This window comes from Nomascus leucogenys, chromosome 19 (assembly GCF_006542625.1).
Source record: "Nomascus leucogenys isolate Asia chromosome 19, Asia_NLE_v1, whole genome shotgun sequence".
NCBI classification, from domain to species: domain Eukaryota; kingdom Metazoa; phylum Chordata; class Mammalia; order Primates; family Hylobatidae; genus Nomascus; species Nomascus leucogenys.
The window spans coordinates 27,710,080-27,735,965 of NC_044399.1; the positions used below are offsets into that span (position 1 = coordinate 27,710,080).

A 25,886-nucleotide genomic window follows, 5' to 3' on the forward strand; every position below is an offset into this window, starting at 1 on the left:
TGAAGGTTAACTGGTTCAGAGATGAGGGAGGAAGCCATTGCTGGGAGGGGCTAGAACTGGAGGAGGCCCCGCCCCTGCCCTTCCCATACCCGAGCAAGAGCAGTAGGATTGTCAGATGAAACACAGGACATCTGCTCACATGTGAGGAATACATCTTTTTTTTTTTTTTGAAGACAGATTCTCTCTCCGTCACCCCAGGCTGGAGTGCAGTGGCATGATCTTGGCTCATTTCAACCTCCACCTCCTGGGTTCCTGCCACTCTCCTGTCTTAGCCTCCTCAGTAGCTGGGATTACAGGCGTACACCACCATGCCTGGCTAATTGTTGTGTTTTTAGTAGAGACAGGGTTTCGCCTCATTGCCAGGCTGGTCTTGGACTCCTGACCTCAAGTGATCCGCTCACCTCGGCCTCTCAAAGTGCTGGGATTACAGGCATGAGCCATGGCACCCTGCCGGAATACATCTTTAGTATACTACATGTAATATTTGGGACGTGCTCATGCTGAAAAAACTAACTGAATTTGAATTTTTTTTTTGGTTTTGTTTTTTTAGAGACGGAGTCTCACTCCATTGCCCAGGCTGGAGTGCAGTGGCACAATCTTGGCTCACTGCAACCTCTGCCTCCTGGGTTCAAGCAATTCTCCTGTCTCAGCCTCCTGAGTAGCTGGGACTACAGGTGCCTGCCACCATGCCCAGCTAATTTTTGTATTTTTAGTAGACACAGGGTTTCACCTTGTTGGTCAGGCTGGTCTTGAACTCTTGACCTCAGGTGATCCACCCACCTCAGCGTCCCAAAGTGCTGGGATTACAGGCGTGAGCCACCGCGCCCGGCCTGAATTTGAATTTAACTGGGAATCCTTTATTTTCTCCTCTTCTTTCTGAATCTGGTAACCCTAACAAGGGAGACGTGACTAGCCAGGTGCCAGGTATGTCTGCGGCCTGAGTCTCCAGCTCTCTGTTCACATTCTGCCTGCTTCCTTGATGCTTCCCGCCCCTTAAATGATTTCTGTCAGAGACCAGGGGGTACTCTAGGCTTGGCTTCCCAGCACCCGGAATCCAGGAGCACTCCTACCTCCTAACCCCTGCGCCAGCTGCCCTCTGGATGGTCAGGGAAGGCCTGAGGAGGTGATGTTTGAGCTGAGATTTGAGAAAATGTGCCCAGAGATGATCCAGGAAAGAACATTCCATGGAGAGGTGGGAGTGAACTTGGTGCATATGAGAACAGAAAGGCTAGCGCGGTTCCGCGATGTGGGAAGGGAGTGGAAACATGGGAAACACAGGCAGCATTTCTTTTTTTTTTTTTTGAGACGGAGTATCGCTCTTGTTGTCCAGGCTGGAGTGCAATGGTGCGGTCTTGGCTCACCACAACCTCTGCCTCCTGGGTTCAAGTGATTCTCTTGCCTCAGCCTCCAGAGTAGCTGGGATTATAGGCATGCACCACCACGGCCGGCTAATTTTGTATTTTTAGTAGAGACGGGATTTATCCATGTTGGTCAGACTGGTCTCGAGCTCCTGATCTCAGGTGATCCGCCCACCTCGGCCTCCCAAAGTGCTGGGATTACAGGCGTGAGCACAACTCAGGAGGCCCTGGAACTCATCTTGGGGCACTCAAGAAAGGGCAGGAGGGGTCCTCTCCTTTCCCGCCTTTTCTAAGCTGAAGGACTGCACACTTCTCAGGCTTCCAAGGCAGGAGCTTCGGCAGCAGGAACAGGGTTGCAAGGTAGTCAGTCTGGGTGTCTGTCGTCCTGGGTTGGGGCATCTGGGAGCTGGGGCAAGGCCTCCGGGCCCTAGTGCCAGACAGCAGTTTGGTGGCATTGCCTGTTCTTTAAAACGGGTTAGGTGTAGCCATGAGCCCCCCCATGCAGCGGGTGTGCAGGCCTCTCCCTCACTCAGAACACCCTCACCCACCCCTCCCCACTTGAAGCAGGCCCTTGAGAACACTGCTGGCAGGGAGGCGGCTGCTCTCCCTCCTAAGGGATAAGCCTGCAGCCCAGTGCTGCTGGGCCTTGGGGTGAGGGGGAAGCCAAAGGGCCCCCATCACCCCTCAGCAGGAATCTCTCCTGGCTTTGGAAGGGGCTGAAGGCCCGGGGCTCTCACGAGGGAACTCAGTCCTGCTCAGCTGGTCAGGACTCCTCCTCCACGTCCAAATCCACAGACCAAGCATAGGACATGGCTCAGTTCTACCTTCAATCCACAGGGATTCTGCCTGTTAGCACGCTAAGGAAGCTGTTTCTTACTTTAAATTATCCATTAATTTCCTCCAACTGAAAGATACTCTAAAAATTTTCTGTTGTTGGAGGGTTTAAGCTTCGTCCCTCTGAGGGGGTGGGCCCTGCTGTGTCGGCCCGTTGTGTCTGCTCGTGGAAGGTGTGCCATGTGCAGTGGACATGCCTGTGCGTCTCGCCTGGCGCTGGAGACTCTGCTGTGTACTAAGCGAGTACTGGATCCCCAGGGCCTATCTTGCCCACTGCCTGTGGGAAGCCCACAGTCTACACAAAGTGCATTCAAGTAAGCAGGTCTTCCTGCCGCGCCCCCCCCCCGCCCCCCGGCCTCCTAGAACCTTGGTGCCTGGAGGGCAGGTGGGGGAGGGCGTTCCTGAACGGAGGCCGGTTTCCCTCTGCGGGGAGGAAACCCCATTTCCCTCCCACCCCTAGGCGCTTGCTACGTCTGGCCCGGCATCAGACAGGAAAGAACCCTTTCTTCCCAGCTTGTAGGAAGTCTGAGCTGGGCCCCTTATCTACCCACAGCACTTCCTGGACCGGGGGCCTGGACCGGGCTCCGAAGGGGCTGGCTCCCGGTCTTGGTCTTGGCCTGGGCGCCCTCCTTTCTCTGCGCTTTGGGCAAGGGAAGCTGCGGACGGCAAGGTCTCGGCTTTCGTGAGAGTCTGGTGGAACCGGTGTTCCCCGCAGGCTACTCTGCGGGGGCGGGGGTTAGTTCCGGCCTTCCCGGCAGTATCGTCTCCCTCGTGGGGGCTGGGGAGGTGCCCCCAGGGCTCCCGGAGCGGCGGCGTGGCCAAGGCCCGAACCGGGTCTGACATCTAGTGGCCTCCTGGGCCCGGGCGGGGCGAGGGTAGGGCAGGGAAGAAGGTGGAGGGCAGAAGGGGAGGCGTGGAGCGAGAAAATCAGGAAGCGCGGGGCCAAGCCGGGGAAGGGCGGCGGGTCTCGCCCCTGGCACCCGCTCTCCTCGGGGCCCGTCCCGTCCCCCAGGCCTGGCCGACCCCAGGTCCTTCCGTGCGCAGTCGGGACTCGCCTGGGCGAACCCCGCGGCCCTCGAGGCAGGCCCGGAGGAGCTCCCGGCCCTCCATCCCCGCAGGCCGCAGACCCCACGCACCCCCTATCATGGGGGCCCCGGAGGGGGGTCGAGAGGCCGGGCTCACGGTGGCCGCGGTTCGCCCACATGCGGGCCCGGAGCTGGCAGGGCCCCGTCCCGAGCGTGGCCGCAACCGCGGGGACGTGGCACGTGCGGGGCAGCCCCGGGGGCCGCGTGCGCCACTTCCGGCCACGGAGACACCGCCCAGCCCGCCGCCCGGTTGCCATGGCGACGCCGTCGCGCCACGGCCCGCGGAACCGGCCGAGCGACCCGGGCGCGGCGCGGGGAGGCTGGCGGGACGCTCGGGTAGGCGAAGTAGGCGGCCGGGCTGGGGGTGGGAGCGGAGCGCGGAGGGGTGCGGGGCGGGGACGGCCCAGGTGAGCCCCAGCTGCGCAGGGAGGGACCGCGCGGGGCTCCCGAGTAGCAGCCGGCCTCGCACCTGCCCCCTGCGGCCGCGCACCGGACTGCGGCGCCGACCCGCACCCTGGGCCCGAGGGCTGCAGGGCTCGCCCGCCCTCTCGGAGCCGCAGCCTCTCCCGGTCCAGGCGGCCTCTGCCCTGGCCTGCCCGGGTGCCGGGTCTCTGTTGAAGTTAGAACCGAGACCCCCGCTTGCCGGTGACCCCGAGTTTGGATCTTTGCTCCTGCGCCGCGTTCTAGAGTAAGGTAGGGTGCAAGTGGACCAACCAGCCTTTGCCACGGCTGCCCTCTTGAAATCTGAAACCGGAGCCACCGCCTCTTGCCCGGAGCAGGGCCCGGGCTGCAACGTGGAGCCGCAGGTCCCCGCCTGTGTCTCCCGACGCCCCCAGCTTCTGAGCGCGAGGGTGGGAGTTTCCCGAGTGGGAAAGCCCCACTCCAGTGGCCTCGGTGGGCCTGTGGTGGGTCTGGCCGGTGCCAACTGCGCTGAGGGCGGAGCTGTAGCCACCTTGACACCTGGGAGATGGCAGGGCCACCCTCCCTCCCTCCTTGCACTGTCCCTGACTGTATCAGGGAGCGAGGATCATCCGTGTGGATCTGGGGTCCCCTTCCCAGACCTCTCTTTTCTGGTCGCCCTCCTCCTCTCATTCATTCCACCTTGGCAGCCTTTGTGGATTTTCTGACTCCGTAAATGAAGTTACATCTAGGGCGCCTAGATTCTGTCCCTTTGTATTAATAGCTAATGAAAAAAAAAAAAAAAAAAAAAAAAGCTTTGCCACCTCTTCTAGATGCCTGGATTTCTCCCGGTGAAATCTGATGGAGGCAGGAAAATACCAGGCGGCGGCAGCCCCACGTCCTTGCATGCGGAGCCTCCTAGAGCTGGAGGTGGAACCACCCTGCTTGTCCCACTCCTTTTCTTTCTTGCTTTCTTGCTTTCCTTCCTTTTTTTTTTTGAGATAGAGTCTTGCTCTGTTGCCAGGAGGCTGGAGTGCAGTGGGCAATATCAGCTCACTGCAGCCTCCGTCTTCCGGGTTCAAGCGATTCTCCTGTTCCAGCCTTCCTAGTAGCTGGGATTACAGGTGTGTGCCACAACACTCAGCTAATTTTTGCATTTTTAGTAAAGATGGGGTTTCACCATGTTGGCCAGGCTGGTCTCGAACTCCTAACCTCAGGTGATCTGCCCGCCTTGGCATCCCAAAGTGCTAGGATTACAGACGTGAGCCACCGTGCCCAGCCTTGTCCTACTACTTTTCTGCCCTCACCACTTTTCCTTGGCAGGCAGAGCTTGGGCTCCTGCTAATACCGGGGTAGTTCAGTGGCATTAGATGGCACTGGTGGAGGGGAATGAGAAATTAACCCGCTCTAAAAGCATAGCTTCACTGGGAAGAAGCACTCTACTGTCTGAGCAATTCATAAATGAATTTTGGGAATATACAATGTCACAGATTAAAAGCAGACCATCCTGTGTTCTTCCAGCCCCAGGAGCTTCTGCTTGGTGTGGTGGGGCTAATGGTGGACAGCAAGGGAGTATGGATTTATTAGAGATGGCTGCCATCTGGCTGTCTGTGGCCGCAAACCTCATGTGTCAGCAATGCGACTCTTCCTAAGGTGCTCTTAGGACCAGATTTCGTTTTTGTAGGATTGCTCTTTGATGGAATGCCTACTTTGTGGCAGGCACTGTGCTGGGCGCTGGCACACGTTTATCCACTTCCTCTTTCTGTATTCAATAAGGTAGATCCAGATATCCTCCCACTTTATAGATTAGGAAGCAGGCTTGGAGAAGGAACTTGGCTTGTCCAGGAGCTGATGGTTATAAATACTGAGGCTGTTTTGAAATCACATCTCTCTAACCTGGGCTGCACTGGGCCTTTCATGGGCCGTTGGCCCTCTGGCTTCATGGGCCCCTTCTTCCATAAAAAAAAATAATAACAATTGGCCCGGCGCAGTGGCTCACGCCTGTAATCCCAGGACTTCAGGAGGCGGAGGCGGGCAGATCACAAGGTCAGGAGTTCGAGACCAGCCTGGCCAACATGGTGAAAGCGTGTCTCTACAAAACATAGAAAAAATTAGCCAGGCATGGTGGTGCACACCTGTAATCCCAGACTCGGGGAGTCTGAGGCAGGAGAATCGCTTGAATCCGGGAGGCGGAGGTTGCGGTGACCCGAGATCTTGCCATTGCCCTCCAGCCTGGGCAACAGGGCACGACTCCATCTCAAAAAAAAAAAAGAATAAAAATTATATTTTACAACTGCATTGGTATAAAGACAAGTATAATCCAGACTGGATTACAATTAATTTTAAAAACAAAACATTTTAGGGCTGGCTCATGTCTGTCTGTAATCCCAGAGCTTTGGGAGGCTGAGGCAGGAGGACTGCTTGAGACCAGGAGTTTGAGACTAACCCGCGCAACATAGTGAGACCCTCTCTCTCCAAAAAAAGAAAAAATTAACTGGGCATTTTAGCATAGCTGTAGTTCCAGCTACTTGAGAGGCTGAGGTGGGAGGATCCCTTGAGCCCAGGAGTTCGAGACTGCTGTGAGCTATGATCATGCCACCGTATTCCAGCCTGGGTGACAGAGGTAGACACTGTTTCCAAAAAAAAAAAAAAAAAAAAAATTAATTAAAATAAGTTTTAAAAAATTGCAACATTTTCCTCAACCCTAAATGTTCATTTTTTTCTTCTGATTTTCATGGAAATGGAAACATTTTGGTTTGTAAGCATTGGGAGCCCTCTGTCTTGTGGGAGAAAGGAGCTCAGTATTTGGCTTCAGGCTCTGCTGCTTCCTGGGTACCTAGTTCCTTGGTACCTGATCCAAGCAGCCTGGATGCCCTGGGTCCCTGGGCTGCCTGGGCCAGGACAGCCGCCCTAGGAGAAATGGAAATGCAGCCCCTGCAACTTGTTCACCCTCCTGTAATGCCTTCTCTCTTACCCTTTGGTCAGGGCCTGGTGTCTCTGCATGCACCAGGGCTTAGTGCCATGCTGGCACCAGCGTGGGGAGGATGCAGGAGGACTGGCATGGGATGGGGAGCACCTCCTGGGAAGCCCCTTCTTCTTGGGGCTACTGGGGTGCTAAGAAAGTACCCTAATAGCTCACACCACACTTTGCTTTCTCCTTCATCACATGCTAGGACATTCTAGGGCAATTGAGCTGTTTTCCCCTTCATCCATCAAGAAGAGATACCGGCCTTTCCCTAGTCACAATCTTTCCTAACTCAATTCAAACCCTGCTGTTGATAAGGAGGGCTGTAGCCAGCCCAGGCTGCCCACTTCCCAGCCTCCCCTGCTCTGCCTTCTGCCCCTGAGGCTGTGCACCATGTGCAGTGTCTGGTCCCCAATAATGAGATTAGTCCTGGTTGCCTTTTAATAAAATGCAGTGGGCACGGGGAGGGAGAGCGATGCTTGGCTCAGTGAAGCTCTGCGGGTCTTGCTGTCCTTAATGCGCTGATTGCATAAAGTGGAGCCTGGCTGCAGGTGGGGTGAGTGGGTGGGGACGAGGGTGACTCTCACAGCTCTAAGCTCCAGAAACTGTGAGAGATCTGTCAACCTCATCGTGAGTTGTCACAGAGGAAGGCAAGTGACTGTGTGAGGGGCTACGTGAGCCCCCTCTGGTTGCAAGATTCTGGTCTGCAGGGCAGTGGAGCCCTTGGGGGTGGGGAGTGGCAGCTTCCAGGCCTTGAAGCTGCTGTCCACAGTTCTGCTCTGAGAACACAGAGGGCCCAAGAACAGCCGGTGTCCCAGGGCCACCCAGTGAGGAGGGAAGGGTGAGAGAGTATTCTCGCTGTCAAGACTGGGAAATGAGGGCCACGATTCAAAGCCTTGCTTCCTAGGGAGAAATCTCACCCAATGTCCAGGTTTGCAAATGCAGCGGACACATTTGTGGTGGGTCAGATTCTGTCCAGAGATATCAGAATGTCGATCCCTGTACACCCCCACCTCTGGCATGGGACACAGCCCTTCCCTGCACACAAATGGGTTATCGGTTTTGTCCAGTGAATGGCCTCACGAGAGCCCTGTTGCAGAAGGGATCTTCCACACATCTCCCGTAAAGCACAGAGCGACGCTCAGATCCTACAGACTGCGGTCGCCTGCAGGCCAAACATGGGCTTTCCTTTCATCCTCACACCTAGATTTTGAAGCCTCGCCTTTGAATCAGAAGCAGGCCGCTGTCATTCCAGAGGCCGCTGTTCATCTCTGGCTTCCTCCCAGATGCCCAGGTGCCCCGGGTCCCTGGGCTGCCTGGGCCAGGACACCCACCTTAGGAGCAAATGGAAATGCAGCTTCCGTGGCTTGTTTGCCCTCTTGTAACCCCTTCCCTCTCCCCTTCGGTCAGGGCCTGCTGTCTTGCACGCACCAGTGCTTAGTGCCATGGTAGAACCGAGGTGGGGAGGACGCAGGAGGACTGGCACAGGACGGGGGGCACCGCCCGGGAGCTTCCCCTGCGTCAAAGCAGCTTCCTCAGCTCCAACACAGACTCTTGCTGGCTTCAGTCTCTGGAAAGCCTGACAGCGCCACCCTAGTTCCTGGGCCTTGGAAAGGCCAAAGCCACGAGCAGGCAGCCACTGTTCAGCAGGAGAGCTAGAGACGCTGTTGCCCACAGACATCACAGCAGGGGTGCCGTCTTCCGTGTGCACACTGGGACGGGTCTTGGAGGCCCAGATCAGCTCCTGGCTTGAACTTGTGCCACCCTTACCTGAAAATTGCGTCTGCACAGAAGCTCATCTGCACGCCCCTTGAGGGCAGGGACCAGGCCCCGACCGTGTGGCCCCAGCACCTGGCCGAGTGCAGGTGCCTGTGGGTCGAATTGAGCTGCTATTTGCTGATGGGAATTTGGGGGCATGTCGCTTGTCCTCGTTGAGCCTCCATTTCCTGGCCTGTCAAATTGGGGCAATGCTCCTGTTATCCACACAGTATCATTTAAGGGTGACATGAGAGATGGCATGAAGTGCCCAGCACAGAGCAGGTGCTCACAGGCTGTTGGGTCCCCGCCCTACTGACACACCAAGCACACGTCTGCTCTGCCATGGTGGGGAGCAAACAACATTATGGTTCTGACTCCCCGGGAGGCCAGGCAGGGCATTTCACTGAAGGATATTGAAGCTGCAGGCAGTCGTCGCTGCGAGAAGAGAGCCTGGCTCTGATGTCCGCTGTCTCCCAGGGAGCCTGGTAGGAAGGAAGGAGTGGGCAGTGGCCCCTCACTCTGCCGGCCTCTCCTGCCCTTTGTACTCCATGAGGTGTGAGGAAGTTGCCTGGTCGCCCAGTAGAGGGAGGGGTGATGTCCCCTCTGTTCTTCCTAATTTGTAGCTAATCAGATTCTGCCTGCAGCCATGCTCTCTGGAGATGAATCTAATAAAGGAGGCGGCGACCTGGAGAGGAGGACAGAAGACAAGTGACCGGGGCCGGGGTGGGGGGGACAGCATTTCTTTCAGTACATTTTCCTGTTAGACTCGGGGTATTAAGAGACCCAAGGATTCCCAAGGAGGAGCGACAGCTTCCCTCCCTTCGAGGAGCAGACAGGGCACTGCGAGGGTAAGGAGGCTCCGGGAGAGCCTGGGGACAGAGTGATCTGCCCACCGCGGTGCCTGAGGAGTGGAGGCAGGGGTGTGGGGCCCGCAGCAGGGAGCCAGGCTGGGCCATGTCCTTGGATTCTGTGAGCCCAGGCGTCTCCTCTAGAGGGCCTAGCAGGAACAGTGGGGGCTGCAGATGGAAACGGGCAGGATCATGCCATGCAGTTGGCATTTCACTGGCACTCTGGGCCACTTGCGCAGGGGACAGCATGACCTTGGGAGCTGGCTTTGTCTCTGGCGTGTCTGTCACGTTGAAGAGGGAGAAGCTGCAGGCCCTGACTTGGGTGGGGCAGTGAGGATGCTCAGGAGGGAAGTGAGGGGAGGGGTCCCAGCATGTGGCGGCCTGGGCAGCCTTGTGTGGAGGAGCTGAGGTGTCACCTGGGCCCGGAAGAAGGGCAGCCCTGCTAGCTAGTGGGGAGGGCATGAGAGGACTTGGTGACAACGGGAGAGGAGGTGACTTGGGATGAGCTGGGTTTGGAGCGTCTGTGGGATGTCCAGGTAGAGATGAGTAGTGAACCGTCAGAAATGGAGCTTGAATTTGGGGCGGCGGGGACAGAACTGATACCCGTGTAGGTGACAGATAAGGACAGAGGCAGGAGTTCCTAAAATAGGATTTATCGTTGGCTGGGGCTTCTGGAATCCCATATTCCCATCCACCCTGGGAATGTGGATTGGGGCTATGTTTCTGGGAGATGATTTGATGGAATGTGTCAGAAGTCTAAAACAGAACCTAGCCCTTGTTTCAGGATTCCCTGCAGAGAAGTTTGCAGATGACCACATCCTGTTGTTTATTTGGTGGAAAACTGAAAGCTAGCTAAATGCTGAACAATCGGAACTAGTTGGCTAAAAAATGGCCATGCAATGCAAGAGTGTGAGGTTACAAACATGATGATGTGGGCGTGTATCCATTGACATGAACATCCATGTGTGCTATGCTCTCAGTTAAAAAGCAGGTTAGAAAATGGAATAAATGATCCTGCTTCTATAAAAGGATGCATATGTGTTTTAGGAAGAAGGTGTGTGAGGATATAGATGAAATTCTGATGGCCTGTCATTTTATCTTTTTTGCTGATCCATATTCTGCAGCGCGTGTGGATTATTAACACACACACACCCCTTTTTTTTTAATTAAAAAAATATCTTTTTTGAGACAGAGTCTCACTCTGTCATCCAGGCTGGAATGCAGTGGCACGATCTTGGCCCACTGCAAACTCTGCCTCCTTTGCTCAAGGGATTCTAGTGCCTCAGCCTCCCGAGTAGCTGGGATTACAGGTGTGAGCCACCATGCCTGGCTAATTTTTGTGTTTTTAGTACAGATGGGGTTTCACCATGTTGTGGCTGGTCTTGAACTCCTAGCCTCAGGTGATCTACTCGCCTTGGCCTCCCCAGGTGCTGGGATTATAGGTGTGAGCCACTGCGCCCGGCCCACACGCCCCCCCCCTTTAATGGTGGAGTTGCCAACAGTTGTCCGACGTGGCAGAGAGAATTGGGGAGCAGAGAAGGAGCCCATCACTGGGAGGGACTGAAAACCAGCTCCTGGGCACCACAGGGCAGAGCATGTGCCGGGTGTGAAGGGGGTCAGTGCCCCTGTGCTGGCCACTGTCCCCCTAGTTCTGATACAGTTGTTGCCAAGAGAGGCTGGACCATGGCAAGGGGCCAGTGGGGAACCGTCTGGGGCGGGGTGGGGGCAGCAGCAGTGCTCTGGGATCTGCTTGTGGTGGCCATGGTGATGGCCATGGTGGTGGCAGTTGCAGTGGCAACTGTGGGCCATGGCAGCACTTTTCCGTGGTGCACAGGCTGCTGCCGGGTGAGGGAAGAGCAGGCGAGGCCCCGCTTTTTCTCCTCCTGCCGCCTCTCCTCCCATCCCCAGCTGCTGGGTGCCCTCCTGCCTGGCATGAAGCTGTGCAGGCACTGGGCACTCCCTGGGCTCCTAGCCGGGCTTCTCATTCCTGCTTCCGTAGGAACCACCCGCTCTCCTTTCCTCCTGGAGGGCCACGTGGGGCTGAGCACCTGGGACAGCCCTGCTGACTCTACCCGGCCCCCTCGCAGGCCTCTTTTCTGGGGGCCTTCAGTTTTGGAAACCTCACCTGAGGGCCCCTCTAGAGTGCGGGTCCGCCCCGCCCCGGGTGTGGAGGGGAAGTGCCCTGTCCCTGTGTGCTGACAGGTACCTGTGTGCAGCATGGTCAGGGCACTTCTATTCTGCAGGAGCGGCCGGGTGGGGAGCGGGGCGAGGGGGCGGGCGGGGGTGTAGGGGGAGCGGGGCTGGCTCTCCTGCGTGTGGGGTAGGGAGGCCTCCTCATCGCCAGCATGGAGTTAAAAACCAGGATGGGGGAGGGAGACTTCCCATTTCTCCCGGAGATGTACTTCATGATGCGTCTGGAGAAAAGGTGTGACCAGCCCCTTCCTTCCCGTCAAGGAGCGCGCTTGCCTGTGTAACTCACTTGTAAAGCCCACCCAGGGAAGGCCAGGGCCTCATGAAACAGAAAACAAAGCCAGGCACTGGGCCCTTGCGCTCACTAGAATTTGGGGTATCTTTCCTTGTACCCTCACCGCATATGGAACTCCTGGCGTCGTGTCCCGGGTCACGCCTGTCCCTGTGGGGAGGCTGGGCCCCTCCCCCCAGCCACTCCCGAGACCTGAGACCTCTGCTCCAGGACGATGGGTGGGAAGGGGCTTGGGGGTGGGAGAGCGAGCGCTGCTTCCAGCGGGAGCCTCGGGGGAGGGTGGCGGGGCCGCCATGGGGGGAGCCGCGCCGCATCTCAGGCGCAGTCTCTAGGGACTGTGCGCATATGTGGGGGGAATGTGCATCTCAGGGGGGCTGCTCGCATCTGGGGGTGCTGTGTGCATCCCGGGGGGGGGCTGTGCCCATCTAGCGGGGGTGGCTGTGCGCATCTGGAGGGGGCTGTGTGCAACCCGGGGGGGTGTTGCGTGCATCTAGCAGGGGCGGCTGTGCGCATTTCAGTGGGGGGGCTGTGCGTATCGGGGCGGACCGTGCTCATCTCTGGGGGCGGCTGTGCGCATCTTGGGGGGTGTGTACATCTCGGGGGGCCTGTGCACATCTTGGGGGGCTGTGTGCATCTGCGGGGGCTGTGTGCATCTCAGGGGCTCTGTGCGCATCTCAGGGTGCTGTGCGCTGCTCCTCTGACCTCTGCTCTTTCTTGCAGCATTTGCCTCAGCATGGAGGGCGGGGCCGCGGTATCCACCCCCGCAGCGCTGCCTTACTTCGTGGCCTTCTCCCAGCTGCTGGGCCTGACCTTGGTGGCCATGACTGGCGCTTGGCTCGGGCTGTACCGAGGCGGCATTGCCTGGGAGAGCGACCTGCAGTTCAACGCGCACCCCCTCTGCATGGTCATAGGCCTGATCTTCCTGCAGGGAGATGGTGAGTCCCATGGGCCGCTCCTCTCTGCCCGGGCTTGTGGGGGTCCCTGAGAGGCAGTTTGCAGGGGTCTTGTCACCCCTGCGGTCTCTTCTGGTTGGACAAATCTAAGATTCTAGAAAAGACAGAGACGGAAGCTGGTTCAGAGCCTGGGGAGATGGAATCCAAACCCAGGCTCTGAGGTTGGTGGGTGGCCGCTCCTCTCCAGCCTGGCCCAGCATTTTCACCTGGTTTCCACACACAGCATCCAAGGCGGGCACTTCATGCAGCAGAGGGAAAGGAATGGGGCTCCGAGCCAGGCCCTGCTGCAAGGGTGGTTTGAATTGAGGGAAAAAAAGTAATCATATGTGAGAGTTTGTATGCGTGCGCGCGCATGTGTGTGGTTGTTCTTGGACTTGGCAGAGCTAGAGCGCCTCCCCCTGGGGCAGGAGCAAGGCAGTGCTTGGCCTCCACCTGCCTCCAGGCCAGGGATCCAGGAAGTGGGATCTGCATCCGGTTGACCTTCCTAGAGGTGGTCCTGGTGACAGCCACCCCTGAGCAGCAGAAAGCTAAGAGGCATTCCTCACGTGACCTGGCTTTGCCCACCTCTTCTGGAGGCCAGAGATCAGGCTGGGATCACAAGGTTCTGCTTGGGAGCCAGGGGCCTGCTTGCTAGGAGTAGGACCATCTGCCCAGGCTTAGGCAGGGGCCTGTGTGAGGAGCCACGTGGCTAACAGGTGAACTCAGAGGCTGCTTGCTGCCTCAGTGTGACCAACAGTGGACCTCAAACACAGCCTGGAATTTGCAGGACACCTGACAAGAAGGTGGGTGGGGTGGGGCGTCTACTGGGCCTGGCAGCTCCTTTAGGTGGGGACAAGGGCAGAGGCGCTGCCTTCACTGCCTGTCCTGGTGGTTGGGACTGTGGTGCAGCCTCCTGCCCTGCCCTCTTTGTGCACAGCTGGGGGAGGTTGGAGGGTGGGGGAGGGGTGTTAAGGTGCACACAGCCCTAGGTGCCCTCAGAGAAGGCCAGGAGCTGCCCAGGGTCCCCAGGGAAACTGGCTTTCTCCGCCGGTTCCTGCAGCTAGGCTCCTGTTACAGGCCGTCAGCTCCCATCACCTCTCCACCAAGGTGCCTCCTTGCTGCTCCCTGCAGGAGGCCTCACGTGCATGTGGATGCACTCACGTTCCCTCTCTCACCTCCCACAGCCCTGCTGGTTTACCGTGTCTTCAGGAACGAAACCAAACGCACCACCAAGGTCCTGCACGGGCTGCTGCACGTCTTTGCGCTCGTCATCGCCCTGGTTGGTGAGTTCCTGGGCGCGGCCTTCCCTGCCCCCTGCCTGCCTCTTCAGGTATGGCAAACAGCCGCTTCACCGGCTCTGTTCCCTCCCCAGAGCCATGATGGGCCCGCCCCCACCCCAAACATCCCCTGCAGGGCCACTAGGTGCTGGCAGCCCTCGAGCTGGAACTAAAGCCCAGAAGTCCCGCTAGCTGGTTCCCTTGGGTCATCTTACACCTTCCTTTTCCACGTCCAACCCTGTCCTCATATGACCTATCTCTGGCCCAGGCTTGGTGGCAGTGTTCGACTACCACAGGAAGAAGGGCTACGCTGACCTGTACAGCCTACACAGCTGGTGCGGGATCCTTGTCTTTGTCCTGTACTTTGTGCAGGTGAGTCCTTCCAGCACCCCGGGCCTGGGGCCACCTACCAGGGAGGTGGGAGGGGGAGGGGAGGTGGGCTGAAACGTGCCTCATGGAAGGGCCTGATTTCTGGGGTGCGTGCAGGTGAGAGAGCTGCCTTCCCAGGCCTGTGTGGGTGCAAAGCTAGGATTGGCGGCCAAGGGTGCCCAGCTCCCAGGCGCCCCATGGCTGACTCAGCACGTTTGGCCACAAGCCCAGCTTTCCAAGTGTGCCAAGGCCTCAAGCGTTGGGGGACCGGTCCCTTGTCCCTAAGCGCTTAGTGCTCCTCCCACCACTGTGCTGAGGAGGGAGGAAACCAGGCAGGGCTGAGGGGCTCACAGTCGCCGTGTGGGCGCGTGGGTGTGGGCCTGGGCCGACCTCGGCTGCTGGGGTGTCCGGCTGCCCTGTCCCGGAACCGCCTCCTTTCCTCCTAGTGGCTGGTGGGCTTCAGCTTCTTCCTGTTCCCCGGAGCTTCGTTCTCCCTGCGGAGCCGCTACCGCCCACAGCACATCTTCTTCGGTGCTAGCATCTTCCTCCTTTCCGTGGGCACCGCCCTGCTGGGCCTGAAGGAGGCACTGCTGTTCAACCTTGGGTGAGTGTCCTGGGTGGGAAAGGGCAGGGCCTGGGCCACCCTTGCACAGACCTCACCCTGCCCTCGGCTTCCCTAGCTGTGGCTTCCTGAGCTGCCTCTCGTGGCCTCACAACTGGTGGCTGTAGTTGTGCTAAGATTTGGGTGCATGGGGCTTGGCTTTGGTTAGCTTTCTTGATTTTATCCTTTCAAAGAAACTTCTGGGCTATGGGCGCCCTATTTATTCCCACCACGCAGCAGGATCTGCAGGACAACTGCTTAGAGCTAGAATATTGATCTCGATTTTTACATTACCCATCTCTTTCTGTCTCTGAGCCATAGCTGGAGATTGCTGGTTGGGGGCGGGGGGATGGTTGTTCTCTTCAGGCAAGGTAGGGAGGCAGGGGCTGGTGCTGGAATCCCCATGGCATCTTTAAGGCCCAGGATACGAAGGGCATTTGGCCTAATTGTGACCCCTTGGGCAGCTTCTCCCTTCCTCTCACCCCTGCAGGGGCAAGTATAGCGCGTTTGAGCCCGAGGGTGTCCTGGCCAATGTGCTGGGCCTGCTGCTGGCCTGCTTCGGTGGGGCGGTGCTCTACATCTTGACCCCGGCCGACTGGAAGCGGCCTTCCCAGGCGGAAGAGCAGGCCCTCTCCATGGACTTCAAGACGCTGACGGAGGGAGACAGCCCCGGCTCCCAGTGATGCGCCCGGCCGGCCCTGGGGGTTCGCGGGGTGTCTTCTTGCCTGCCCCTGCTGAGGCGTCTTCAGGACTGCAGGCTCCAGACAGTGGCTCTGGCAGCAGGCGGGCACATGGGTGCAGCTGCATCTATTTGAGTGCTGCTTTCTGGGGTCAGGTCTCCGCCTCCTCTGCTTCTCCTTTCTCTGCTGCTATAGACCAGTTCATTGTGTGTAGCTCCCCTGTCTCTGTTGCCCCCTTCAGTGCAGAAGGCTTTGGGTAGGACTTCGGGTGGTCAGTCCTGGTCGCAGAGCACAGATCTTTAAAGAAGCGAGAGAGGAGGCCCCACCCTCCCGGCAGCAGATGCCTGGGGCAAGGCCAGGGGAAACTGGGGGGGCCTCAGGGACAGGCCTGGAAAGGCCACGATAGCTGCTGAATTCAAACAAGGAGTCCCTCCAGCCCGAATAACACGTGGCACAAGTGGGCCCGGCCTTTGGCAGAGGAGCAAGTGATACGATGTGTAAAGTATGTTGGTAGTGAGAACAAGGTTCCCCAGGAGAAGGGAGGGACTGGCCCCTGGGAAGCTCTGAGATGAGGCTGTGGCCCAGCTGTAGTCCTGAACTTCCTCTTCTTTAACCCTTTAGCCCTAGGACGGCTTTGGTGGGAGAGGGGATAGAAGCCCATGACTTCAGACAGACTTTCTCTTGGCAGATGCAGGTGGGCCTCCTCCCAGGCTGCTCCAGACATGCGGGTTGGAGATGGGGGGCACCTTGCAGCCCCTTCCTGCTGGGGCTCCCTCCTTGTAGCACCCCCCCTTGTGGCTCAGCTCTGGTTTCCTCTCCCAGGCTCACCCAGGCTCTGCTCAGGCTGGGAGGCAGAGGCCACAAACCTTAGAGTTTTTTAAATGAAAAACCGCTGCTGCTGGCTGTGGCTGGAGCCCCCCGGGGCTGCTGGAGCTGCTGCCTCTGTTCTGGAGGACGAGCCTTCTCCTTATCTGGTGCCCATCTTTCCAGGAAGTCAGGACAGATCAGAACTAGAGTCATCCCCCGTGGTGTCTGCACATCACTCCAGCCCCATGAAGAGTGTCATGTTAGCTGAGTCACCATTTGGCTTTGGCCTGGAAATAGTGTGATTAGAACACTGACTGTGTGCGAGGCCAGGAGATCGAGACCATCCTGACTAGCCAGTGAAACCCCGTCTCTACTAAAAATACAAAAAAGTTAGCCAGCTGTGGTGGTGGGCGCCTGTAGTCCCAGCTACTTGGGAGGCTGAGGCAGGAGAATGGTGTGAACCTGGGAGACGGCGCTTGCAGTGAGCTGAGATCGCACTACTGCACTCCAGCCTGGGTGACAGGCTCAAAAAAGAAAAAAAAAAAGAACATTGATCATGTGCTTCTTGGATCTGGTGACTGTTCTCTCCGTTTTCCTTGTTTTGGGGGGTTTGAGGAGCATGGCTTAGCTTGAGACAGACACAGACACAGTGTACTTCAGTGAAGAGCTTAATATACAATTTCCAAACCTGATGATGACTCTTATAATGGCTGCCCTTTTCCTACCTGAGGCCGCCTTAGAGAAAGGGCCAGTCTCCTCTAATGCTCAGATTTCCTGTAATTGGCTTTTGCTGTGGCTCCTGCCTCAGGCAGTGTCATTTCTGGGAGCAGGTGGTTGTAGTCCAGGCCCCTCCCCAGCAGGGGCTGCTCGGGCTCCTTCGAGCCCCTTTCCCCGCCTCCTCTCAGCTTGTCCGGATGACAGTGTTCGCCTCCTGTTTAGACTGTACACTCTTCAGGGGTAGGGGTGCCGTCAGTTCTTTAATCAGCTGGCACACACTTGTGTAGTGAAATGTTTACATGTGGGAAATCTCCGCCTTAGACAAACTACCAAAGTACAATCGTGTCTCTCCCTAGCCAGAATGCTACAGAGAGAAATGGAACCTTAGATTTGCAACAAAAGTCTGTAAACTGGTCTGTTTGCCAAAGTGAACAGTGGATGACTAAGGAGCTGAAGAAGGCGCCCAGAAACAGATTTGTGGTGGGTTATTTTATTTTGCCTGTGGCCAATCTTCTGTGAAATACAATGTGCTGTTGGTGCAACAGATGATTCAATAAATGTCTACAGCAGACCCTCTCGCCTGTTATCTTCCTTTACTGTGGTAATGAAAGGAGCCAGAGCTTTTAGCAGCCAGAAACATGACGTTAGCTCTAGGCCTGAGAGAAATTGAATATCCGCAGGCTGGGCACAGAAGGTAAAGTGATTAGTGATATTGATCATGGCCTAGGGTCTGAAAAGGCCCAGCGGTTGTCCAGTCCCGACCCAGCAGAGGCAGTGTTTCCACATGGTTAGATAAGCCCTTTGTTCTCAGCCTGAGAGGGCGGCCTGGAGGGCGGAGCTGCAAGAGCCGGATAAGAGCCTTGGCAAGGAGGGTCCCCCAGTGTTTAATGGACCCCTTTCCCTTTGAAATCAGTCTTTTTGATCCTTAAGAAGAGGAGCAAAGCTTTTGGAACAAGCTGAGATTCCACTTTAGATCCACGTACGTGGGTCAGGCAGAAGGTGTGTTTTTGGCAAATTTGGGTGGGATTGCACTGTGCACTTTGTGCCTTGTCACTTAAAGCAATGGTCCCCAACCTTTTTGGCAGCAGGCACAGGTTTTGTGGAAGACAGTTTTTCCACAGACCAGGGCTGGGGGTGGGGGATAGTTTTGGGATGATTCAAGCACATTACATTTATTGTGCATTTTATATTATTACATGGTAATTAATAGATAATGAAATAATTATACAACTTACCATAATGTAGAATCAGTGGGAGCCCTGAGCTTGTTTTCCTGCAACTAGACAGTCCCATCTGGGCGTGATGGGAGACAGTGATAGATCATCAGGCATTCGATTCTCCTAAGGAGCACGCAACCTAGATCCCTCGCATGCGCAGTTCACAATAGGGTCTGCACTCCTATGAGACTCTAATGCTGCAGCTGATCTGACAGGAGGTGGAGCTCAGGTGGTCATGCTCACCTGCTGCTGCTCACCTCCTACTGTGCAGCCAGGTTCTAACAGCCACGGACCCATACTGGTCTGTGGCCCTGGGGCTGGGGACCCCTGCTTAAAGCAATTTAAAAACTCACCAGAGCTCACTATTTAAAGGGACCCAACAGCAAATCCTCTAATAAGGTAACAGGAGTCCCTGCTTCCCTGCATTGGTCTCAACTTTGTCTTCTGTATTGTAGCTGGTCTCTAATGTGTAGGAGCCAGGGCGGAGAGATCTTTTCCTTAGGGCACCTGTAGAGTTAGTTCCTCCTGAATCAAGGCTTCCGTGTGGACCTTTATTTTTATTTTTTTGAGACGGAGTTTTGCTCTTGTTGCCCAGGCTGGCGTGCAATGGCGCAATCTCAGCTCACTGCAACCTCCGCCTCCCGGGTTCAAGCGATTCTCCTGCCTCAGCCTCCTGAGTAGCTGGGATTATAGGCATGTGCCACCACACCCAGCTAATTTTTGTATTTTTAGTAGAGATGGGGTTTCTCCATGTTGGTCAGGCTGGTCTCGAACTCCCCACCTCAGGTGATACACCTGCCTTGGCCTCCCAAAGTGCTGGGATTACAGGTGTGAGCCACCACACCCAGCTGAGTGTGGGCCTTTATTTACTGAAAAGCATTCAAAGCACATGGCTTGATACATGTCACAAACTGGTTCCTCAGTCAGCATCTCATTTGTTTTGTTTTTTTTTTTTTCACCAGCCTCTGAATCTTATGGGTCTCTCTGAATATTGAAGTGATTCCAGTCACCAAGGGATGATGCCTCCCTCTCCAGAGAGCCACTTCACCTCTTCCTCTACCAATCTCCGGCTGGATAACAGCAGGGACCTCATTTTCTTACTGGGGTCCCAAAGCGACTCCTCTTGGCTGGGGCATAGAGTTATTTCTCCAAACAAGCACACGGCATTTCCCAAGCCATCCTCCCGGACCCAGCGCCTGCGCTCCGTGGGGCGCCATTCGGGTTGCTTGCTCTTTTCAGACCATCCCTTCTGAGAGAGGAGGCAGCGTGGTGGAGGGAAGAGCTGTCAGTGCGGCTCTGATTCAGAGGCCTACCTGTGCCTCTGTGACCCTGAGCAACCTCAACTCTCAGGATCTGCTTCTGCATTTGTTTTGGAGATAGCAGTGTCGTCTGTCGAGGTGTGAGGAATACATTAGGGAACATAGGTGAAGTCCCTATCACAGTGTCTGGGACACAGTGGACCTCCCAGGAGGATGCCTGTTAGAATGGACTCTGAGCACCTTCTCTTCTATGCGGGCTGTCTCTTTATCACAGGGCATCCCAGACACGATACCTGTTATCAATGCCCCATCTTATTCCTGAGAATGGAATAACTTGGCTGCCAAGACTCCAAGCTCCTCCAGCTTGTTTTTAAAGCTGAAAGAAGGTGACTCCATTCCCCGCTGGTTCGCCTACCCATTCGTTCCCAGCCGACCGCAGGGGAGTCTGGCCACCATGTGCACGTGCGTACTGTGTCTGCCTGCAGTTACCAAAGGGTACCCGTGAGCAGATAACCAGGGGAAGAAAATCTGACGGTGCTTCGGAGGATCTACACAGACTTCTGTTTAGTTGCTGTTTGCTTCTACTCTGAGTAGCTTTTTATTAAGGTTGAGGGTAAATTCTTTTTAAGAAGTATTAATAGTTTTTTTAAATGAATCATTCCTTTTCTTTTCCTCCAATGTCCCAGGACTTCTTAAAAAGCTGGGGGTTTGGCCAGGTGTGGTGGCTCATGCCTGTAATCCCAGCACTTTGAGAGGCCAAGGTGGGAGGACAGCTTGAGGCCAGGAGTTTGAGACCAGCCTGGGCAACATAACAAGACTCCATCTCTGCAAAACAAAACAAAAATTAGCAGGGCATGGTGGCATGCACTGTGGTCCCAGGTACTTGGGAGGCTGAGGTGGGTGGATCACTTGAGTCAGGAGGTCGGGGCTGCAGTGAGCTATGATCACACCACTGCACTCCAGCCTGGGTGACAGAGTGAGACTCCATCTAAAAACAAAACAAAACAAAACAAAACATCTAGGTCGGGCACAGTGGCTTATGCCTGTAATTCCAGCACTTTGGGAGGCTTAGGTGGATCACTTGAGGTCAGGAGTTTGAGACCAGCCTTGGCAACATGACGAAACCCTGTCTCTACTAAAAATACAAAAATTCGCTGGGCGTGGTGGCGGGTGCCTGTAATTCCAGCTACTAGAGAGGCTGAGGCAGGAAGATTGTTTGAACCTGGGAGGAGGAGGTTGCAGTGAGCCGAGATCACGCCATTGCACTCTAGCCTGGGTGACAGAGATTGTCTCAAAAAAAGAGAAAAAAGAAAATGTAAATTAAAAAGCTGGGGTTTTGCCAATGACTTTTTTTTTTTTTTTTTTTTTTTTTTTTTTGTTTTTGTTTTTTGAGATGGAGTCTCGCTGTGTCACCCAGGCTGAAGTGCAGTGGCGCGATCTCGGCTCACTGCAAGCTCTGCCTCCTGGGTTCACGCCATTCTCTTGCCTCAGCCTCCCGAGTAGCTGGGACTACAGGCGCCTGCCACCATGCCTGGCTAATTTTTTGTATTTTGTTTAGTAGAGACGGGGTTTCACCGTGTTAGCCAGGATGGTCTCGATATCCTGACCTCGTGATCCGCCCGCCTCGGCCTTCCAAAATGCTGGGATTACAGGCGTGAGCCACCGCACCTGGTCCCGACTTACCCATTTTTTAATGAAATAACTGGAGCAGCCCAGGAATGGTTTTGAGATTGAGCAGGTGGCTGCTGCCAGAGTCCCCTCTTCTCTTTGAAGGCAATTGTGGTGTCTAGGCTGGGCTGTGTGTTGCGTGGAGTTTGTCTGCTTCCCCAGGCTTTGGGAAATGCAGGTATGCACAGCAGGAATGTTTGTTTAGCACAAATCTGATGTCAAGAGGAAGTGGTCTCCCTCCTCGCTTGTCCCTGAAGTAAACATAGAGGTAGCAGTTAAACAGGAAAGGCTGCAGGCTCAGTGCTGCTCCCCCCGCCCCCACCCCCTGCTCCCTTTTAGAAGGTATTTAGTCTCCAGCCAGTTGCAGGAAACCTGCCACTTTTCTATTCACAATGCAGCTGCCTAGCTCTCGATATGGTGAATACTGGAGTTCGACCAGATTTCTATGAAAAGACAAAGCCCCTGGAAGCTGTGGGCCTCCAGCTGTGACGAAGCCCTTAGGTCTGCAGTGGGAGCTGTGCCCTCTGCTCGCTACCCTCTCAGCATGCAGCCTCTAAACACAGCCACTCAAGCTGGCAGCCACCTCAGCCTTGGCTTTGGTAGGGTGGCTGGATTGGGTGCAGCTTCAGCTACAAAATGAAACAAGAGCTCAGTGCTCCCTGGGTATAGCTAGAGAGAAACCTCTTCTCCAATGAAGAAAAAGCCTCCCTTTCTCAACAAATGTCACAAGCCTGTGCTGACAGCTCCTTAGAACGGCCATCTCTTGTCCACAGCTCTCTCAAGGACCTACCACAGTGTCCAACTCTGAGGAGAAGAGGTGCTCAATAACGTGACCGAGCGAATAAACGCACAAAGGGGTGGCTCTGAATGTCCCACAAGAGACCAAGCAAATCATTGGGAATTTGGCCTTAGCCCTAACCTGCCCAATTCCTCCTGAGGGAGGGTGCCCCCATCACTGCATCCTCAGGAGGGTAAGCCTAAAAGCCAGCTCCCTGAAGAGGCTGTAATGGAAGGAGAAAAGCATCACAACACCATGGTTTTCCAAGTGTTAGCCATTTATAAATAAGTACATTTGCTTTCATACATACAGTTCATTGTACAGATGACAATCTGTATACATGGGGCAGGAAAATGCATTCATTTGAACTTTTCACATCTATCTCACACAGCTCACATGTACAGACAATAAAACTGCTCAAGCAAGTACAGCAAAGGAAAATGTCTTTCCTTATACACAGGGGTAGATGCCTCTGTGGGGTGTGGGGCATCCCCACTGCGCGGCTTCACAACTGTGTGGTGTTCAATATATCAGGAGAGAGAACAAACATGCATTGGATAATATACTGTACAGAGAAAGTCCTTTACATCGGAGTCATAGAAAACCTAAAGGAAAACTAAGTGCATTAAAGCTTTTTCCAGCAAGTGTCTTGAAAGGACAGCAAAGAGGAAGAAGATCAAAATCATATTAGTACAAATCACTCTTTAATTGTAGACTGTACATGTCTGTACTAATTAAAATCATCTTGGATTTGGAGGAGACAGAACAGAGACAAAGATGCTGTGCTAGATGGAAAGGAGGCCACGCCTGAAAATGGCACCTGCCCTGAGCCTGATGAGGAACTGGCCTCACTCAGCAGGAATCAGCCAAAGGAAACAAAAAAACAAAACAAAACCAGAACAGGAAGTGTAACTTACAGGATTTCCAAAATCACCTGTGAATGAAGTGGAGATCTGGAGCCGGCATCACTAACTTTTTTTTTCCCCCAGTAAATTGGTATGCAATAAGGCAGGTACATTCAAGTACTCAATTTTCCAGAATTAACTCGTCTGGCTCTGGGGACCAAAGGGATTGAGTTGAGCCCCCTCTAACCAGACTTTCTGGTTAGCAATCAGCAAAAGAAAAATTCAGCCAGCAAGTGCTACAAAAACAAAGCAGCTAGGGCACTTCCATTCCACAGAGTAGGTCTATCTGGCAAAATGAGCGCGGCGCTGGCCTGATCTCTACGCATCCAGCGGCAGCCTGGCAAGTCAGCTCAGCGTCGGTATCAGAGTCAGCAGGAGGCAATGAGATGATGGGTGAGGAAACATGAAAGTAACACTTGATTTTTGGTGTCCAATTATGCGTTCATTTGGTACTGACTTTCAAAGCTCTGACTGTGGCCACCAAGTGGCCACAAGCATCTCAGGGTGGCTCACTTGCTGTGAGGCTTTGGACACCGAAATGAAGGTTACCAACACTTCAGCCCTTGAGTGGTCTGTATAACAAAAGGAGTTGATGAAAACCCAGTGATTATTCAAGTAGCTCTGCACAGTGGCTCCACCAGGCCCATTGTGCTTGTGTCCAGGCCCCCAGCCAGCCACCTTTTCTTGGGAGCAGCCAGAGCTGAGTTCAAGGCATTGCATGGTGAAGGGTTCCATGACACGTCTTTGTAGGTAGCTCTTGCCCCTAAGCCCTTTGTTCATTGTTGTTAGTCATGGTAGATGGTCGGTCTGGAATTCCTAGAGGAAGAGGAGAAAGAGCTGCACCTCCCAGTGAGCAAGCAGCAGGACCGCACAGCCCTCAGTGTGGAGGCAGCAGCCGGCTGCCTTTGCAGGTCGGTTTCTTGAGAAATGGGCAGCTCAGGAACAGACAGGCAGGGTGGGCGAGGCTGCTGGGCACTGGGAGCATCAAGAGGAGGCTGGGCACAGGGGCGGGCACCTCTTGCCCCCTGAGATAGCCTGTTCCATTTTGTGGCAAAGATTCAGTGAGCACTGGTTTTGTCCAAGGCATTTCTGCAGTAGAAAAATAACTCTCTCTGAATCAAACCACCCAACTGTGACGCTTCTGGAGTTATAAAAGCTGGAGGCTGAGAGGAACTGAGAGGAGGGAGGCTCACGGGGAAGAAGGGGCTTCTCCCTGAACCTATCCCTCTACCAGATCAAGGGAGCTCTGGTCAACCTTCTCCCAGCCTCTGCCTGGCTGAAGTCCAAAGCATGTAGTGTTCAAAGAGTTCGTCTTGCACAACTGGCACAGCTGCACGAAGACCCCTTCCAGGCCTCTGTTCCCTTCTCCTGAACCTCTGAGCCCGCCTGCCTGTTGCCCTGGAAGCAGCTCCTCTCTCCCGAGGGGATGCCGCGGTTCTTTGCTACAAAACAACCGCAGTGCAGAGCCACAGTGACACCTAGTGGTAAACTATGGTGAAGCACAAGTGACATCCACAGCCCACTGTACGTGACTAAAATCTAAGGAAAAATACTTATGGATATTAAATTAGATACTGATTAATTTTTAATTTTTTCTATTGGGTACATCTCTGGAATATAAAAATATCAATATTTAGAGAGGGGCTCATAAACTACTATACAATATAAGGACTGAGAATACCTTTCTCTAAGCTGTTCTGTTTACAATAATTTAGGAAAAGTGTTTTAATAATTCAGGCTTAACTACATTAGCAAACTTGTATATCTGGACAACGACCTGGGGTACTGTACATGATTCTAATTAGTGGAATTTTCCTGAGCCATCGAGTTTGTTATACACATCTAAAAAGAGGGGCACATGGGGGAGGAGCGAGAAAGGTTTGTGCTCTATTAACTTGGGACTTTAATAGTGCACGTCTGCAACCCGGACAAGATACAACAGCAGATACAAAATGGTCTCCATTTTGTCATGCCAAATTCTCATGTTACACAGGTTTTCCCTTTACTTTGTAAATAAACATTAATTGTTAATTGTTAATTGTGTGCCTTACTGATCCAGTAGATAAAGTAACCGTGTCTCAGGAGTCCCTAAGAACATTGCTGGAAAAGCACTTTAAAATCACTGCAAATATTTTTCATATTAAAAAATTCTTAATCTTTTTGATGCTTATATACAACAGTTATTTCTTGTGCTATAAATGTTGTGATCCACTGCTTGATGTCTTTCCTTTCCTTTCTTCTTGAAAAATACACTAAAAGACAAGAGCGGTTCTGCTATTTTCTAATGAAGACATTACTCACACTTAAATATCCAGTACTTCAGTTACAAATTCAAACAGTAAAGTGCACCCATTTATAGACATGATGTGATAGAAACCCATTAGTGCAAGAATCCTGGGTCAATGGAACATACAACTTGGTGAGAAACCTATTAAACTGAAGTTTGTCACCTCTGTCCTCCATTTCAGGGTGATATGAATTGAGTAAGTTTCATCTGAAACATTTCCTCCCACCTGAAGCCAGACATGGACTCAGCGAGTGTTTGCTGCTGGGGAAGGGGCAGCTCTGAAATACAGTACTCAGATCATTCCATGGCAGTGAAGTAGCAAACAGGGCACAGGGCACAGGCAGTCTGCTTGTAAGGAAAAACGTCTCCTGCCCCAACGAACTCTGGTTGGCATATTCTAGTCAAAAACAACTGGCACGCAGCAGTGATACCTACTCCCTCTTATGATGGCCAAAAAAATGGCATTTTGACTGTTGACATTTTAGGTGTTTTGCCCATAGGGTATAGGCCCTAAATCTCCTTTTTGTCCTGGAAAACTGAGAGACCCTGGGGAGAAGTGGCATCAGTGGCATATTTGTAAAGCTACAGGACCTGCTCATTCGCCTGGACAGGTAGAGTGTGGGTGGATGTGTGGCGTTCCAAATGAGCAGGAGCACTTTT

General features: G+C 54.4%; 1 protein-coding gene across 2 annotated transcripts; it reads left to right on the forward strand.

Moving 5' to 3' along the window:
- Window positions 1-3,541: 3,541 nt before the first annotated feature.
- On the forward strand, window positions 3,542-17,683 carry LOC100603451 (cytochrome b561). 2 transcript variants are annotated; one of them, XM_030800290.1, is made up of 6 exons: window positions 3,542-3,613; window positions 12,450-12,664; window positions 13,846-13,944; window positions 14,207-14,310; window positions 14,754-14,911; window positions 15,399-17,683. In XM_030800290.1, the coding sequence occupies exons 2-6, from the start codon at window positions 12,463-12,465 to the stop codon at window positions 15,589-15,591; spliced, it is 756 nt and encodes a 251-aa protein (XP_030656150.1). In that variant the 5' UTR covers window positions 3,542-3,613; window positions 12,450-12,462; the 3' UTR covers window positions 15,592-17,683. The 2 variants fall into 2 exon arrangements, with proteins under 2 accessions (XP_030656150.1, XP_030656149.1); XM_030800289.1 differs by having other exon boundaries at window positions 3,551-3,970.
- Window positions 17,684-25,886: the final 8,203 nt, after the last annotated feature.

Coding starts and splice junctions, on each gene's coding strand:
- LOC100603451 (XM_030800290.1), top strand. CDS start 12,463: ATGGAGGGCGGGGCCGCGGTATCCACCCCCGCAGCGCTGCCTTACTTC. Junction 12,665..13,845: donor GATCTTCCTGCAGGGAGATG/GTGAGTCCCATG, acceptor CACCTCCCACAG/CCCTGCTGGTTTACCGTGTC. Junction 13,945..14,206: donor GCTCGTCATCGCCCTGGTTG/GTGAGTTCCTGG, acceptor TCTCTGGCCCAG/GCTTGGTGGCAGTGTTCGAC.